Source organism: Pelobates fuscus, chromosome 6, assembly GCF_036172605.1.
Source record: "Pelobates fuscus isolate aPelFus1 chromosome 6, aPelFus1.pri, whole genome shotgun sequence".
NCBI lineage: Eukaryota > Metazoa > Chordata > Amphibia > Anura > Pelobatidae > Pelobates > Pelobates fuscus.
The window spans coordinates 132,068,150-132,086,646 of record NC_086322.1 but is presented as its reverse complement, the minus strand read 5'-3'; the positions used below and the strand labels follow the sequence as shown (position 1 = coordinate 132,086,646).

General features: G+C 39.4%; 1 protein-coding gene across 2 annotated transcripts in view; it reads right to left on the bottom strand.

Annotated features, from left to right (window-relative positions):
* Positions 1-18,497, bottom strand: part of PRSS12 (serine protease 12) — a 223,810-nt gene that overhangs the window by 112,179 nt on the left and 93,134 nt on the right. For both annotated transcript variants that reach the window (XM_063458263.1, XM_063458262.1), the window contains exon 7: positions 16,259-16,455. In XM_063458263.1, coding sequence (XP_063314333.1) covers positions 16,259-16,455 — 197 coding nt within the window. The remainder of the gene's footprint in view (positions 1-16,258; positions 16,456-18,497) is intronic.

The following is an 18,497-nucleotide window of genomic DNA, read 5'->3' as shown; positions in this document are numbered from 1 at the left end:
CTGTGGCTGTTTCTGCATCTTGAGAAAGTCCCGTGGGCAGGACGAAACGCGTCGATAAGCCACAGCTGTTAGCTCGACACCTTGATCAGCTGTTGCAGGAAGAGGTCGGGTGCAGGAATCCCCGTGAGTGTCTACTTGAAGCGTGTTTTGCTGTCGGCCGGTCTCCATACACCGCGGTCTTTTTTGAAGGCACCGACCGTGGTGCAACGTGTTCCCTGTTGGAGTGCCTTTTCTACTTACCGCGGTCTTTTTAGAAGATACCGACCGCGGTCCAGCACTACACTCCTCACACGTCGGACTTCGTCCTGCTCCCGAGTATTCCTCTGGTTTATACCTCGGTGGGGGCCCCCACCGAGGTAAGGTACTTTTATTGAGTTTTCTCATTTATATTTTGTTTCATTTTTATATCATTGTGTGTTTTTTACTTATCTAGATAGCTATATTATATCATACATCATATATTATATTAATCTTATCAACTATAGATCTATCTAGCTATCTTTTTATTTATCATTTAATAATAAATATATTTATATTTGTATAAATTTTGGTTATTTTTACAGTTTATCTAGGAGCGCACATGCATTCTATATCGTGAGCTTACACTCAAATTTAGTCGCTTGTATATGTATGTTGCTGCCCACTTTATTTTTTTGATATTAACTACACCGTGTTCTTTGATCTGTTACTTTTCACAAGGCAATGTGACCTTATCATTTCCTCTTTCATAAAGCGACAACAAGCAAAAGTAAATATATAGCAAACAATAAAACTAATAATAATTCCAAGTTCCCATGTGCGAAGGAGCAAACTTTCAAAGAATTCTATATGAGCAACGAAAAAGAGTTCAGGGTTGAGACAAATCCAAAGGATAAAATCTCCAATAATTTCACATGAACTGCCAATTATCTTCAGAGAGGAATCATACTGGAAAGAGAATGTGTGACAGGTTTAGACATAGTCACGAACATGTAACTCCAATTAAAGTACCACCTAACATCCCATTGGAGAATATAGTAACTATAATCTGATAACTGAGTAATTGTAATGAGAACTCTAATGAGGATTCCATATTAATGGAAGTACGAACATATCATATAAGCACCAATGAGAGAGGAAAACCTACCTTAGCACCTGATATCTGCAAAGCAAATGAATAGAAAGGGTGGGCAGCGAAGCAGGGGGGGAAATACTCGCCTCCTGTCATTATTAAAATTAAGATTATTATTACACTAAAGCTAGCATAATCTTCAATTTTACCACATGACAGAAGGCTTCGTATTTTGCATTTTTAACGCTGAGAAAAGAGTATAGAACTAAATAACACCTTAAGGACCAAACTTCTGGAATAAAAGGGAATCATGACATGTCACACGTCCTTAAGGGGTTAAGGGATCTTTTTGGGGTGATATCCCTTAAAGGTTCCAGTACCTCGAACCACTATACATGAGTACAACTCAAATCTGTAAATAATAGGCCAGTTAGAATACTTACCTTTGCCTGGATTCGAACTTGGGACCCTGGGGTCCAACGTCTGTGTCAGAGAATCGTGAGCCACGAGAGCAGCAGGGCTAACTGACAGCCCAGGTATATGTTACTCTCGAGCGCCGAAATCGTGGTGGGCGAGAGTAGCAAAACGGTCGTCCATAATCTCGCGAGACGCAAGATTAAAGATGGCCACCGAGGGTAAAGGAGTGGGAACATGGTCCCTGGAGTCTCGGTAGATCAAAGATGGCCGCCGCGACATGCTCGGTCGCCCCACAGACTGCCCTGCAACAAGGTAGTGGATGATGGAAAGTATGCAGCACATTACCGGGTGCACGGTATGGGGCAGCCTGAGAGAGCGAGGGCAGTGAGTCCGGTCGTCCCCCTGAGGGTTGTAGGAGGAAGGGGTCGAACGGATAGGCCGGAAGAAGGGGTTAATGCCCGGGAGCCAGTGGGAGCTGACGGGAACCGCAGGAGGGAAGGAGTTAAGCCCCAGCCAGAATCCCCATGAGACCCTGGGGGGAAGGAGGAAAGCGGGAAAAGAGGGTCCCCAGATGCCCCAGGTATAGAAGGCGAGGAAAATCGCCAGAAAAGTCATGATACATATGGTATAAAATACATCTACCATAACTATACATAAAACATATCAAGTCAATAATAAAATTTACAACTAACACCTATTAAATCCATGTTATAAAAAAATCTATTAAATACATATAAAGTACATATAATACTTATCAAAACAAAGGATGAAATGCCTATAAAACTGATAAATTACAAGTGATGTTAATCACAACTAAAGGTTATGAAATAAGTATAACATTAAATCTACATAATATCTATGAAATAACAGAAAAAACACAGCTGCACATAGTACAGAAGCACAGCAAGAACATACAGCAAAGTATATAAAAACTATATAATACAGAAACAACCTCAAAGAGGCACTGTAAACATAAAGTAATGGAGGAGAGTAATACTTTGACCTGTCTGCTTGATGGAGCAGTAAAGAAAGAGGAAATTATAAGGTCACATTGCCTTGTGTACATCCTGCTCTCCTGTGATTATTTTTTCTATGTGTTTCTTTACTGCTGTATGGAGTTAGTAAAGAGAGATATGCAAAATACGAAGCCTCCTGTCATGTGGTAAAATTATAGTGTGATCAAAGAACTGTCTACTAGTGTCTCTTTAAGAACAAAATAAGAAATTGAACCGACTAAAGGTCAACATGTGCAAAACCTAAGAAGTAAACAAAGGAAACATGCTTGAGATGTTGTAACTTTTTTATTTTAGAAAGGTATAAAACTTTTTAAAGTCAAATTTACATTGTAGATTTTCATATAGTGTGTACAATAAAAAATAATTTAAATAAAAGCATGCTCTCAAAGGTCAGCATCATTGGCTCCTAATTTCAACATAATTAAGGCTTGTTGAGAATTGGAGTGAACTAAAAATGTTAGTTTATAATGGCCAAGTGTGGGGGGAAAAAAGTTGATTTGGGGGATTTTTTTTACTCTAATTGACCTGATTCTTTCTAGGTAATTCCATATTTAGTGATTTATCCTAAAAATATGAAGTCACATAGGAGAAAATACACCAAAAACTTGGACCAGGGGAAGAGTCCTTTTACTTGTGCAACCAGCCATGTTATTAATTGTGAAGTGGATGTGTGATTGGCTGCCTTTAACATGTTTAAATTGTTATCATTCACGTAATTGGTCTAGGTATGTATACTCAGTAATTCATGGAAATGAATGGTAAACCAGGGACTGTAGTTGGATTAATCACTTGCTGTTATGAGCATGGGCTGTGGGACAGTTCAAAACTTAGAACCATCACAAGCTAATAAATAAAATGAAAGTTTATAGAATATTAATTTGAATGTGTATTTTGTATAGGAATACTGCAATACTGTACATTCATTGAATATTAACACAAATAAATAAATATAATTTAGAAATGATGCACTATCATGCCTCCTTGCATTGTTAGGTGTCTGGAGAGCTCCTTAAACCAATGATCTAAATAGTGCATGAAAACAATTTAATTGAATCACACTTTAAAGTCCTTTAACTCAATGTCTAGCAACACAGTGTATATATAGCTACTATATAGCTACTACTTTTTTTTTTTATATTACTGTAGAAATAAATAGCACTAATAAGAAATTAGAAATTGAGAAGGAATACAAACAGACTGAAATATATGTCTGCATATGAGCTATGCGTTGTTTTATTCCACACAGAGAATTGAAAATATATCAAATGGATTTTATACTTTTATCTTGGAACACAATGACAGACTGAGTACGTGATAACATTGACAACTTTTGTGCAGACAACTCAACTAAGGGCACGATTACCTTTTTTTATTTTGAGCTTGCTGGATTCTGCTCTAAATGTAGAAGACATTTAGGTTGACTGTACATGAAGAAATAGTGAATAAATGCCAGGTGACTGGTTAGCAGGGCTGCCATCAGAAATTTTGGGGCCCCTGACAAAGCACAAGGTCTGGGCCCCCCCTCCCCCGCCCCCTCCCTCCCGGGCCCGCCCACGCCCTACCTAGTCTGCTGACAATGATGCGGGACTGAATGTGGTGTGTATAGTGGAAGTGAATTAGAATGTGTGTAATGGATGTAGTGTTTGTGTGTATTAGATAGATACTGTTTGTGCAGTGAATGCAGAGTGTGTGTTTGTGTAGCGGATGCAGTGTGTATAGTGAACGCAGAGTGTGTTTGAGTAGTGGATGTAGTGTGTGTACAGTGATGTAGTGTGTGTTTGTGTAGTGGATGTAGTGTTTGTATGTACTAGATGAAATGTGTTTAGTGGATGCAGTGTCTGTAGTGGATGTAGTGTGTGTATTAGACGCAGTGTCTGTGTATAGTGAATGCAGAGTGTTTCAATTTGTGGTGGATGTAGTGTGTGTACTGTGAATACAGGATGTTTGTGTAGTGGATGCTGTGTGTACAGTTAATGCAGAGTGTGTGTCAGTATAGTGAATCCAGAGTGTGTGCATAGTTTAGTGAATGCAGAGTGTGTGTTAGTGTGTAATGAATGCAGAGTGTGTGTTAGTGTGTAGTGAATGCAGTGTGTCAGTGTAATGAATGTAGTGTGTGTGTTAGTGCAGTGAATGCAGAGTGTGTGTAAATGTGTAGTGAATGCAGAGTGTGTTAATGTGTAGTGAATGCAGAGAGTGTGTTAATGTGTAGTGAATGCAGAGAGTGTGTTAGTGTGTAGCGGATGCAGAGTTTGTGTTAGTGTAGTGAATGCAGAGAGTGTGTTAGTGTGTAGCGGATGCAGAGTGTGTGTTAGTGTAGTGAATGCAGAGTGTTAATGTGTAGTGAATGCAGAGAGTGTGTTAGTGTGTAGCGGATGCAGAGTGTGTGTTAGTGTAGTGAATGCAGAGTGTGTTAATGTGTAGCGAATGCAGAGTGTGTCAGTATAGTGGATGCAGTGAGTGTGTTAGTGTGTAGTGTATGCAGAGTGCATGTTGTATTAGTGTATGCAGTGTGTTTGTTGTGTTAGTGTATGCAGTGTGTTTGTTGTGTTAGTGTATGCAGTATGTATGTTGTGTTAGTGTATGCAGTATGTATGTTGTGTTAGTGTATGCAGTGTGTGTGTTAGTGTATGCAGTGTGTGTTGTATTAGTGTATGCAGTGTGTGTTGTGTCAGTGTATGCAGTGTGTGTGTGTGTGTGTGTTGTGTCAGTGTATGCAGTGTGTGTGTGTGTTGTGTCAGTGTATGCAGTGTGTGTGTGTGTGTGTGTGTGTTGTGTCAGTGTATGCAGTGTGTGTGTGTAAATGTGCTGGGGTGTGGGGGGGGGGGCATTTTAACATAATAAAAAAAATAAAAAAATTAAATGGTTTCTCCCCCCTCCCTGCTTACCTGTGTCTAGGGAGGGGGGAGATTCCATCCCTGGTGGTCCGGTGGCATGGTGGGGCCCCCCGGCTTCCCAGTTACCGCAGAGGGGGCCCAGGCAGCACACAGCCTCTTCTCTTCTCTCCTCCAATAACTCTTGCGAGACCCGCGGAGCGTTGCCATGGCAACCGGGTCTCGCGAGAGTTATTAGCAGGGAGGAGAAGAGGCTGGAGGCCTGGGCCCCCTCTGCGGTAACAGGGAGCCGGGGGCCCGCGGCTGCACACATAGATAGCGATATTCGCTATCTATGTGTGCAGAGAGGGAAAGTGGGGCCCAGGACTGCCAGAGCAGTCCGGGCCCCCCAGGGCCGCCGGGCCCGTGACAACTGTCACGGTTGTCACCCCCTGATGGCGGCCCTGCTGGTTAGCCTTCAATGAACATGCAACAGGGTCTGCCACCAGAGGGACTTCCTGCATGAGGTCTTGCAATCTTTGCAGAACCTACGTTCACCGTCTCCACACTCTGCATAGCGACACTGAACACTCCTAATAGAGATGCTGATTGGTGCAGCATCACTGTCAGACACTGTGTAATAGAAATAGTTTGAATATCTCCAATATTTCTGCTACTGATTAGCATATATATTGAAAAATATTTTTTTAGGATAAATTCCTATTTTTACAGCAATCAATACATACAATTGCTAATTTGCTCTTACCCATGTGGTAGACAAAACATGACATGGCACCTTAATGTTCCTTTTTTTTCTTGTTTAATTTTTTTTTAAGTTTGTTAGACATGGTTTAAAATAGGCATTTTACTTTGATTTAGTTACCATAAAAAAGAACATTTATAGAGAAGATATATCGTCTGCCCATTATTTCAAGGAGCAAATCATGTTTTAGAATCCTAACTGCATGGATGTTGCTCTTACCCATGTGGTCGACAAAAACATGACATGGCACCTTAATGTTCCTTTTTTTTTTTTTTTTTTTTTGTTTGTTTCATTTTTTTAAGGTTGTTAGACATGGGTTAGAATAGGCATTTCACTTTGGTTTAGTGGTTTAGTTACTATAAAAAAGAACATTTATAGAGAAGATATATCATCTGCCCATTTTTTCAAGGAGCAAATCTTGTTTTAGAAACCTAACTGCATGGAAGTTGGATGTCAGCTATATCTGAGCAATTATTTCCAGTATTAAATGACAATAATAAACAGTATTTTTTTGTACAATTCAAGGATCCCAAATCCTGGGCATAACCATATGTTATAAAACATAAACTTTAAACTAAGGTTGTCCGGTTGTGAATGTTGATGGACTAAAACTCCCAAAATTCTTGAAATAAATAAATAAATAAAATTAACAAATAATTATTTGCATTTTAATGCAACAACATCTGGGTGACAGAGTTTGGCAACCTTCCTTCATACCTTACACAGCCTTAATACTAACCCTTAGCCCCTATTCTAAACCAAACACTAATCCTTAACACCTATATTAACATATCAACTTTACAGTAAGAATTACCTTAGTCTAAATAAAGATCATATACTATGCAGGATACATCATAGCAAGGTGTCTTTAGGGGAAAATAAAGCCATGTGGAGTTCCTGAGTAAAGTCAGGCTCACTTTGAGGCACTGCTGCCCACTACTGCTGCTAAAGTTGTAAACATTCAACTTGCCTAGAGAGCAGTGCAATATAGTTAAAAGAGAATTCAGTCCATCATTTCTAATTCTGTTCAACAGTTTCTTCTTTAAACTATGTACACGATTTTTAGCTGCTTTTTCTAGGGCATAATGGGCACAAGTCAGCAATAAATGCAAACAACAATTTGATCAGAGCTATATATTAATAATTGCAGTCCTGATTTGCTGACAACACATGCTATCTGAATTACTATAACATGGTGAAATTAAAATAAAATGAATCTTTTAAGAACATAATATTAGTTTCCTAAGAAATTATTTGCAACATTAACACTTGTGTATATATCATATCAACCTGACAAGGCACAGCTTGGCATGTGGTGTAAGCTGTTATCACCACCTTGATTTCAGGGATGCAGCCCTCTAAGGGCAAATGTGTTAGTATGACACAAAACAGAGTACAAAGAGTTGTCGTTAATGGTAAATTTTCAAGCTGGACAGAGGTGGCAAGTGGTGTCCCTCAGGGGTCTGTTCTGGGACCCCTTCTATTTAACATGTTTATAAATGATCTTGAAGACAGCATTGAAAGTCATGTTTCAGTGTTTGCAGATGACACAAAACTTTGTAAAATAATACGTGATCAAAATATTACTTTGCTGCAGAGGGATTTAGATAGACTGGAGGACTGGGCACTCAAATGGCAGATGAAATTTAATGTTGAAAAATGCAAAGTTATGCACTTCGGCGTAAAGAATACACAAGCAACGTATACCCTTAATGGAAGCGAATTAGGGATAACAACACACGAAAAGGACTTGGGAATTGTTATAGACCACAAACTATGCAACAATGTGCAATGTCAATCAGCAGTGGCCAAGGCCAGTAGGGTACTGTCATGCATGAAAAAGGGCATTCATTCTCGGGACGAGAATATCATTTTGCCTCTTTATAAATCACTGATAAGACCACACATTGAATATGCTGTGCAATTTTGGGCACCTGTTCTAAAGAAGGATATTATGGCACTAGAAAAAGTGCAGAGGCGGGCTACAAAATTAATAAAAGGAATGGAGCATATCAGCTATGAAGAAAGGTTAACAAATTTAAACCTATTTAGTTTAGAAAAACGTCACCTGAGAGGGGATATGATAACATTATACAAATATATTCGAGGCCAATACAAACCATTATGTGGAAATCTATTCACAAACCGGACTTTACATAGGACACGAGGTCATGCGTTTAGACTAGAAGAAAGAAGATTTTGTCTAAGGCAAAGGAAAGGTTTTTTTACTGTAAGAACAATCAGGATGTGGAATTCTCTGCCTGAAGAAGTGGTTTTATCAGAGTCCATACAGATGTTCAAACAGCTACTAGATGCATACTTGCAAAAACAGAATATTCAAGGATATAATCTTTCAATGTAGGGTAATAACTGCTTGATCCAAGGATAAATCTGGCTGCCATTCTGGGGTCAAGAAGAATTTTTTTCCTAGCTTGTTGCAAAATTGGAAGTGCTTCAAACTGTTTTTTTTTGCCTTCTTTTGGATCAACAGAAAAAAAACATATGTGAGGAAGGCTGAACTTGATGGACGCAAGTCTCTTTTCAGCTATGTAACTATGTAACTATGTAACTATATGTGCTCCTCTAGCACTATAAAAAAAAGATACCCGAGGCATCGGGCCTGGCACCTCCTGGACAAATGACAGCGCCAAGAATGCTGCAGAGGTAAGTTTGTATTCTACTTTACCTACGCTGCACGCCTTACCTGTTTCAGTAGAAAGAACAAAAACTGCCAACACTAGAAAAGGGAATTTTATCCAATTCCAAATGTAGTGTTGCATTCAGGGAACACAATAGAGTCTGCTATCACACCTGGAGCACCATGGAGGGGATCCACAGTCCCTTAAAAGTATTTAAAGTCAAATTCCAAAGGCTTCACAGAGTAGTGCAAATAGGAAGGAGTTTTAGATCAGGAGAACAAAATCAAATTTTGAGGCCAAGTTTCTCTTGTCGTCTGCACGTCCTAAGGTGATATCACTTCCACTCACTGGAGGGGAAGGTATGTTAGACGACGGGCTGGTGTTAGGACCAGCATGCTATTTGTGGTGACGACAGAAGCCTAATACGTATAGCATTGACATTGGCCAGCCTGGAATCCCTATTCCTGGCTAATGAAGCTGCCAGAGGTACACCTCCAGCAACAATTCTGTTTCCAAATAAAATGAAACGCTGCACACACAAACTCCAAGAACCATCACCACTTCAGATTACTGAAGTGGTCATGCTGCTTAGAGTAAGTAACTATTTAAAAAGTGTTAATATATGGTTACAGATAATTTGAATTTGTGCTGCCATGCCTAATAAATGTTGCCTGCCTAGTGAACAGATTTGCAAAGTAAACAAAATATCTACACACATCATACAATACATACAAAAAAAGCACATGTACTATTTAATCTTATGTTGTTTAAGGGAGTGCTTCAACATTTGATATGCACATTACGACCAGGAAATGTAGGTAATAAGTAGTGAAATATGAGCAGTGCTTGTTTTCAGAAGACCTGGGGCTGTGCACATTGTATCTTAAGTGTAATGGTGAAGATAAGACAGATGGTTTGCGTCTTTGCAGACAGTTACTATACGTGTGTCATTATTTTTGGGGCTTGTATAGGCTGTCTCCATGCCCTAACTTTATTAATCAAAGTCACACATAATTATTGTCCTTAATATTCCCCATGAAATAAAAAATATTTTATGCGTAAAGCAGAATACTGGTTAAATGTGCACAAGGAATGCACTGAAACATCTGCAATTGTTATCTTTTGCAGGCTCAGTAACGTAATACATTTTCATTTTAAGGAGGCAGCTGTGTTGTTCTGTAAGATATGAGGCCATCAATTCACCGGCAGCTGTTATAAAAAGGGATTACACCTACTCTTCCCTCCTCAAAGGATAATTTATTTTATAAAAAAAAAAAAAGAGATCATAAAAGTTCCAACATTCCAGGAATTTACTTGCATGGATATCTGCAGTCTACTGCAATAAAACCGCCTCTTTCTTCAGGTTAGATCACTAGTAATGAGGATTGCGATACAATGCAGAAGCAAGATTCAGAACATGTGTGATGCGCTACATGTCAACATTCTGTCTAATATTTATGGCGCTGTATATACAGTAACAATAGCGACAAGGTCCCATTTGGTGACAGTTTTGGAACTCATTATACTTGACGTAATTTGTGGACAATATAAATCAGTTCCTGGGAGCCAGTCAGGCAGAAAATTGGCAGTCTGTAAATCTCTTGGGTCTGAATGGATGTCAATCATTTGTGGACTGTGTTTTTCTTGTACAACAAGCTGTTCTACTATTTTCCATATATTTATTGTAAAATGCAGCGCAACCAATTATTCTGCTTCAAGTGCTTCTCATTGCAAAAAATATAATAAAACACCCCTTTTAGATCACAACCTTTGATTTAAGCAGTGTTTATGACAGGACTGTTAGGGGTGCCTTCAAAACACAGTATTAAAACAGGATAGATACGACACTAATTATCTTTGGTAGGCAGACCACCAATAGAGCTACTTCCCATGCCACACAGAACAAGCTAGACAAAGTCTGAGGTCATTACTTCCCTCCCTGTTGCTATAATAGGCTTGTTCCCACAGCTTATAATATTCAACACAAATTTTAAATCAAAATATTGCATATAAAGGGACACCTTAGGCACCCAGACCACTTCAGCTCATTGAAGTGATCTAGGTGCAGTGTCCCAGATCCGTTAACCCTGAGCAGGTACAAGCCAGTAGAGGGACTTCCGGACTGTTAGGCTACTTTTGGTTGCCTAACTAACACTGGGCGTCCTCACGCTATGCATGGGGATGTCCAGCGTCACTGGTTTAGGTCTGACTTCCAAGCCGACTGGTCACATGGGCCCAAAGTTCTGCAACTTTAGATAAAACTTTGAAACCTAGCATTACTACAAGCTAACTAAGCCCACTGATGGCTACACCTACAGGACACTACTGCCTGCTGTGATTATCCCTGCATAATATGCTATTCCCACCTGCAGATGTGCATCTTATCTCTATGAGCCTTGATCCAGATTTGTCCAATATGGCAGCTTGCAGCAAAGGTTTGGAGTTTGGGCATCAAGCGCTCTTTGAACACACAGTTTGAATGGGATGAACCCTAGACACCCTAATGCAAACCAACTGACATAAGTTCTACTCCAAATGTCTCCATGTCGGGACTAAGTCTTCCTATCAAGCTCTGTTGACCAAAGATGGTACACGCACAAATGTTACCAGATCCAGGGCCTAGGAGCAGGCATGTTTTATGCTTGCTGCAGCTATAGTTTATAGTTCTTGATGATGGAAATGGCCCTTACCCTGAAGATTCACTCCTAACCATTTGGAGGACAGATGAGGCCTTAACACTGGATTCTCAATCTCCACAGTCACCAGCAAGAACCTCATTTTAGAGAGTGGGCAACAGTATGTCAACCCAATACAATTATTAGCCTAAACCTACTGCCTCAAGCGGTAGTCTGAATTTTGTTTGCAATGACAATATGCAAACGAAATTCAGACAAACCAAACGAAACAATGGACCCAATCCGGTTTGGCAGATTTTCTTTTTCTGACAAAACAATTTGGACAAACAGAGTTCTCTGTCCATGCACAGACCTGTACCGAATTTACGGTTTCCTATTACTTGAAATAAGTGAGCTATAGTCACCAGAACAACTACAGCTTAATGCAGTTGTTCTGGTGAGTATAATCCTTGCCTTCAGGCATTTTTATGCAAACACTGCCTTTTCATGGAAAAGGCAGTGTTTACATTGCCCCTAGGGGCACCTCCAAGTGGCCACTCCTCAGATGGCCATTGGAGGTGCTTCCTGGCTCAGTGCTACACAGCAGGCAGCTCTGCCGTTCAGCTTCTCCACGCTCTGCGTGGGGATGCTACATTTTCCTCATAGAGATGCATTGATTCAATGCATCTCTATGAGGAGGTGCTGATTGGCCAAAATGGCGATTGGACCATCCTCTTGCCGATTTCAAGCATTGGATTGGCTAAAAATCAGCAATTCTAAATGAGGTCACCCGGGGGGGGAGTTAGCGCCGGTGGACATACGCGGCGCTGGAAATAAGGTGAGTTTTATTAACTTTTAAAGGGGCTGAGGGGGGGGGGGGGTGCAAGCAATGTAAATCGTAGGTTAATTACATACATATTTGTGTTCCTGACCCTATAGTGTTCCTTTAATCACTTCTTCTAGGATAAGGGAGTGAAACCTTGACTATGTAAATTGAGTCATGTGATAGTAGGTGGCAAGGTAAATGTTGTCATCATGTTAATAATGGTAAATGTTGCCATCATGTTAATAATAGGTAGGTTAATAATCTTGAATCACAAGAGACCTAGACATCCCATAAATTATAATCCTATATGTCACACTAACACCTATGATCATGAACCAAATCACATCCTGACCAATCCCCTCTGGGCTGACCTCACCTACTGAATATACCTGAATTAACAAAACATAGGTGTTTGTGGTTCTGCTACTGCCTTGGAACATTCCATTCAAATAAAACTTACATGTTTTGAAAAACCCAGAAACATTAAATGATAGGAAGGGGGATGTGCCCTGTACACCTGCCTACAATCCATCCCTGTATTCAAAGAGTCTTGCTGGGCTCTTGGAAAAAATGAAGGGAAAATAAACACAAGCCAAGTCCAGCTGACATTTCTGACAATTCTCTTGACATCACTCTATTAATGATATGGCAGCATTACTGCCAATAAAAAGCCATTGAATTAAAACAACTTGATCCCAATTCACATGACGGAGCCAAGCTGTGCTGTACTCTCTAGCCTACACTAGAAATGTATTATCAAAGGTTGCTCCAGATGTTAAATCCCAAGTCTCCTTTTGGTTTGTGAGATACATATATTTTTTGGGCAACTCTTGTGCCAGATATTTCCACATGTGTATATATAGTAGTCTACACATCTGTTTTAATATCGCAATTCAAAAATACAAATACTTGTAGATAGTCAGCATTTGATTTCACGGTTTTAAATATGATTACAAAGTAATCCAGTCTGAAGAATAGAAAAGTAGGCACAAAGCACTACCATGTCCCACTGTTTTAAGCTGCATTCATGTGTTCCTCTCTCTGTGTTCCTTATATATATATATTGTAGGCACCAAGACCATTTCATCTCAATTAAGTGATCTGGACTACAGCTAAACACACCCATAGTGGCTGTCTTCCAGAAGACGAAGAAGACAAAGAGTCAGCGTGATGTTGCGAGATGTGGTTCATGCGGCTGCGGAATTGGATATAGGCACTGGGGAAAAAGGTATGATCCTTTTTTTCCATTGTTTTTTATTAGACTAGGGGCTAAATCTAAATGCTTAGGTTAACACTATAATATTAAGAATACAGGTTTGTATTCATAACACTAGACAAAGATAAAGAACCCATAATAGATCACCAAAGTTATTATTACAGTAAACCACTACTTTGATTTACTCTGACATAATGTTATATCCTGGGATATAGGGTGAATATCAATACATACAAGCTTGGTTCAAAGATGAAAGTCTTCATAACAGCACCAACCTAAACATTTGTGAGGTTGCGGTGAGTGGAATGAATAAAATAGCTTCTGAAAGATAATTGTTGTTACATAAAAAAATGAATATATTCTGACCTTAATGTATGTAGAACAAAACAGTGTATATTTTTCTTTTTTATGTTTTTTCTCTTTTTTTATAGTTTGAATAAACTGGAGCATGGACTCTGTCTTACCTTACATTTCTTTTATAGTATAAAAATGGCTGACAGCCAGCAAGACGATGAATTGCAACATTAAAATGTCATCCGTAATATTCTAAGGCTCCCTAGAAACAGCAATATATAATATAATTTATAATTCCCATGTCACCAATGGTGGCAGAGAAGAAATTCACTACCTACAGAAAACGTGTTTTAGTAGTTGTGCTGCAGAGCTTCTAGACCTATGTTATTTTCATTATATTTTTTACTATATAATAATTTAAAGAGTTTATTTGAAGAAAACTATCAATGAAAATGTGAAAAAAAGACTCTCATGGCAATATTTAAATACATTGTAATAAATTATCACAATATTGTACCTGTATTTTTCACATGTTCTAATACTAGTAGATTGTAACCTAATTTGAACAGAGTCCCCATTACTTTAAATTATGACAAATCAAGATCACCAGGAACACACGTATATGTTTTGTTAATTTTCCTCACTGTGCAGAATCCACGTGAAGTTAAAAAAATTATTATTATATAATAATAATAATATAGCAAGATATAAGCAATCATAATATTAATATGCTAAACATAAATGTACATTGTAAATTTGCTAAAGGTATGTGTACTTGTATGAGGTCACTAATTAAGCATAAGATTTGTTTTCCAACTTTTCAGCTGTTCAGTATATATTGACACCAGAAAAGCTAAGTAACAACAATAGGACTCTATTCCAATTGTATATATAATAACCATATTTCTAAGACCTTTGCTAATGGTGATGGTTACTAAATACACATATTGGCAGGAAAGATACAGATTATTGGAAACCATTCTAGCACCCAAAAGCTGATTCAAAGGGCTGGAATGAATACCTTTCCCCATTTGATCAAGAATGACTCAAAGCGATTTAGCTGTTCTAATAATAAGAAAACTGCTAATAGTATATATTTCATCTTATATTTGACTTCATGTTTACTTGTTGTAAACCAGTTCTATTATACAGCAAACATGTTGCTCTAAAAATAAAAATGCAGTCAACTAGAAATTCATGTTCAATACGAAACCACAGACCATATATATTTTAATACGCCCACTGGCCAAATACAGTACGTGCTTAACAGGACATTTATACAACATTAAGAACCAATATCACTGCAGCTTGTCTTACTATTGTCTATTGTAGCTATTGTCTTACTGCCTAGATGTTGTCCCCGCAGACTGATAATTTTAAGCACTGCCTTTTCTGGAAATCATCAATGTTTATATTTGTCAATCTCTACTCTCTAGTGGCTGTCAATTAGACAACCACTAGAAGCACTTCCTTTTGAAGACTTTAAAACATGTACATATCAGAAGAATCTGGTGCAGAGAGCAGTGCGTTCATAATGCTTCTTTGTGTAGAAACATTTGATTGGCTAAGATCATCCATGATCTCAGAAGGAGGAAGACACAGGGTAAGGATGGTATATTGCTGGATGAAAGGTGAGTATAACTTTATTTTTTTAGGATCTACACTGGCCCCAATAATCCAAACGACACCAAGGGCACACTAAAATTATAAATACACATTTGTAGATTATTGTAGCTATATTAAGTGATATAATGAGTAACTCAGATTAAACTTTTACAGCTGTTATAACCTAGGTGTAAGCTTATTTTGTATATATTTATATTAATACTGTTTATCAATTCACGCTATGGTGCTGGAGCATTGGTCTGACCCAGAGATTATGGTCAGTATTAGATTCTGTGCTAGAAGCATATACAAATCTGCTTTGATATCTAGGCAGTTGGGAATGTTTGCTACTCAACTAATATGAAAATCTCCATGATTAATCCAAATGACTGAAAATAATATCTTCAATGCGAAAGATTTGTAAATATTCTGACAAGCAATATGTAAATGTGAATTTAAATTAATCATACAGCATTATTTAATATGGTGTGAATTCAAAGAGGATTTAACATTTCTGGCCAAAATAGAAAAAAAAAAAAAGAATCTTTAAACGATTAACTGTGATTTCTTGGCAATTTACACTTCAGTGAATACACTCAGTAGTTATTAGTTAATTAGTTTCCTAAATGCTACTTATCCCCTGCTACGTAGAATATGTTATACAATCCTATGTAGTATTACTAATAAGACATTGTTAGATAAATCACGAGCAGAACCCTGATATATAAATTAATTATTGAATGAATGAATGAATCAATTAATCAATCACTCGTCTATCCTGCCACAGTGTTCAATAAGTTTATCGATGCTTGTTAATATGCATATTTGTTTCTCTGTGAATATATTTCATTTAGAAGTCTGCCCGAGTGTTCCTTTTTAGGGAAAGCTCCTATCATCTTGTGCCTCCAAATTTTTTTAGACTAAGTCTATATAGAGTATACTCTAAGCAAACCAACACCAAAGGCAGTTTAGAAATTTGTACAATCATAGTTCTTCTGCCAGTTACCCGTGAGAGGTCGTTGATAATCACTGTCAGGGTTACAGGTGATATGGACATCCTCCTGGTGGCTGCAGTCATTCCTTCCCCAGTCTTTCTTCGAGCACTGTGTAAATGTAGACTCCTTTCCTGTGCAGCTGACATCATCCAGCCAGATCACTCCAGTGCTTTCCTCAAAGCGATTGTCTAAAGCATTTTTTCCATGCCTAAAAATAATTACAGTAGATATAGATTCATAATTATACTGTGTGTTCAAGTTACATCATTAGTTACATACATGACAGCTGTTGACCAAATTATTTGGTGGACTTAAACACTTTAATAACTAACTTTGTACACATACAGTGGGAACTAGCACCCCCCCCCCATGAATGCCGCCCTCTGAAGTCTGTGCGTATGTGCGGCGAAGCCGCGCATGCGCACAAGGGAGCAATGACGCTTCCAAATGGAAGCGTCTGATTGCTCCCTGCTCGCGCCCGCCTATTTCGTCATTTTGACGAAATAGGGGGCGCGGCTTCACGAGGCTCCCGGCACTGGAACCAGATGAGTAAACAGGGGCTGCCTGGAGAGTCCCTTTAAAACCACCATCTAGCCCCCCTGGGCCCCTCATGCCTCCATAAATATAGCACAATCTTACTGTATTCAAGCCTGAAGCTGTAGATCTGCATGCTGTTTGCCTAAAAAAAAAAAAACAAGCAGTCTGCTGACATCATCAGAAGTGGTAGCCTGATTCAATCACAGTGCTTCTCCATTGGATTGGCTGAGACTGACAAAGAGGCAGATCAGGGGCAGAGCCAGCATGATTCAAACACAGCCCTGGTCAATCAGCATCTCCTCATTGAAACAATGAATCTCTATGAGGAAAGTTCAGTGTCTGCATGCAGAGGGAGGAGACACTGAATGTTTGGATGCCTTTTAGGCAGCCATCACTCAGGAAGGATCTCTAACAGCTATCCGAGGAGTGGCCAGTGAAGTTATCACTAGGCTGTAATGTAAACACTGCATTTTCTCCAAAGGTGTTTCAGAGAATTTAGCAGTACATCCAACCAGCCTTACAACTGCAGACCACGTGTAACCACATCATCCCAGGACCTCCACATACAGCAACTTCACCTCCAAGATCGTCTGAGACCAGCCACCCGGACAGCTGCTGCAACAATTGGTTTGTATAAACAAAGAATTTCTGCACAAACTGTGAGAAACTGTGTCAGGGAAGCTCATCTGCATGCTCGTCGTCCTCATCGGGGTCTCGACCTGACTGCAGTTTGTCATCATAACTGACTTCAGTGGGCAAATGCTCACATTCTATGGCATGTGGCACTTTGGAGATGTGTTCTCTTCACGGATGAATCTCGGCTTTCACTGTACAGGGCAGATGGCAGACAGCATGTATGGCGTCGTGTGGGTGAGCGGTTTTCTGATGTCAACGTTGTGAATCGCGTGGCCCATGGTGGCAGTAGGGTTATGGTGTGGGCAGGCGTATGTTATGAACAACGACCACACAGGTGCCTTTTATTGATGGCATTTTGAATGCACAGAGATACCATGACAAGATCCTGAGGCCCATTGTTGTGCCATTCATCCACGACCATCACCTCATGTTGCAGCATGATAATGCACGTCCCCATGTTGCAAGGATCGGTACACAATTCCTGGAAGCTGAAAACATCCCAGTTCTTGCATAGCCAGCATACTCACCGGACATGTCACCCATTGAGCATGTATACTAAAGCATGTTCCAGGTCCTGCCAATATCTAGCAACTTCTAACAGCCATTGAAGAGGAGAGGACCAACATTCCACAGGCCTCAATCAACAACCTGATCAACTCTATGTGAAGGAGATGTGTTGCACTGCATGAGGCAAATGGTGGTCACACAAGATACTGGACCCACCTGGTTCCCCCCCCCCCCCCCCCCCCGGACCCACCCGGTTCCTCCCAATACAGTAAAACTGCACATTGTAGAGTGGCCTTTTATTGTGGCAAGCCTAAGGCACACCTGTGCAATAATCATGCTGTCTAATCAGCATCTTGATATGCCACACCTGTGAGGTGGATGAATTATCTCGGCAAAGGAGAAGTGCTCACTAACACAAATTTAGACAGATATGTGAACAATATTTGAGAGAAATAGGCCCTTTGTGTACATAGAAAAAGTCTTAGATCTTTGAGTTCAGCTCATAAAAAATGGGGGCAAAAACAAAAGTTTTGCGTTTACAATTTTGTTCAGTGTATGTACTCGCAACCC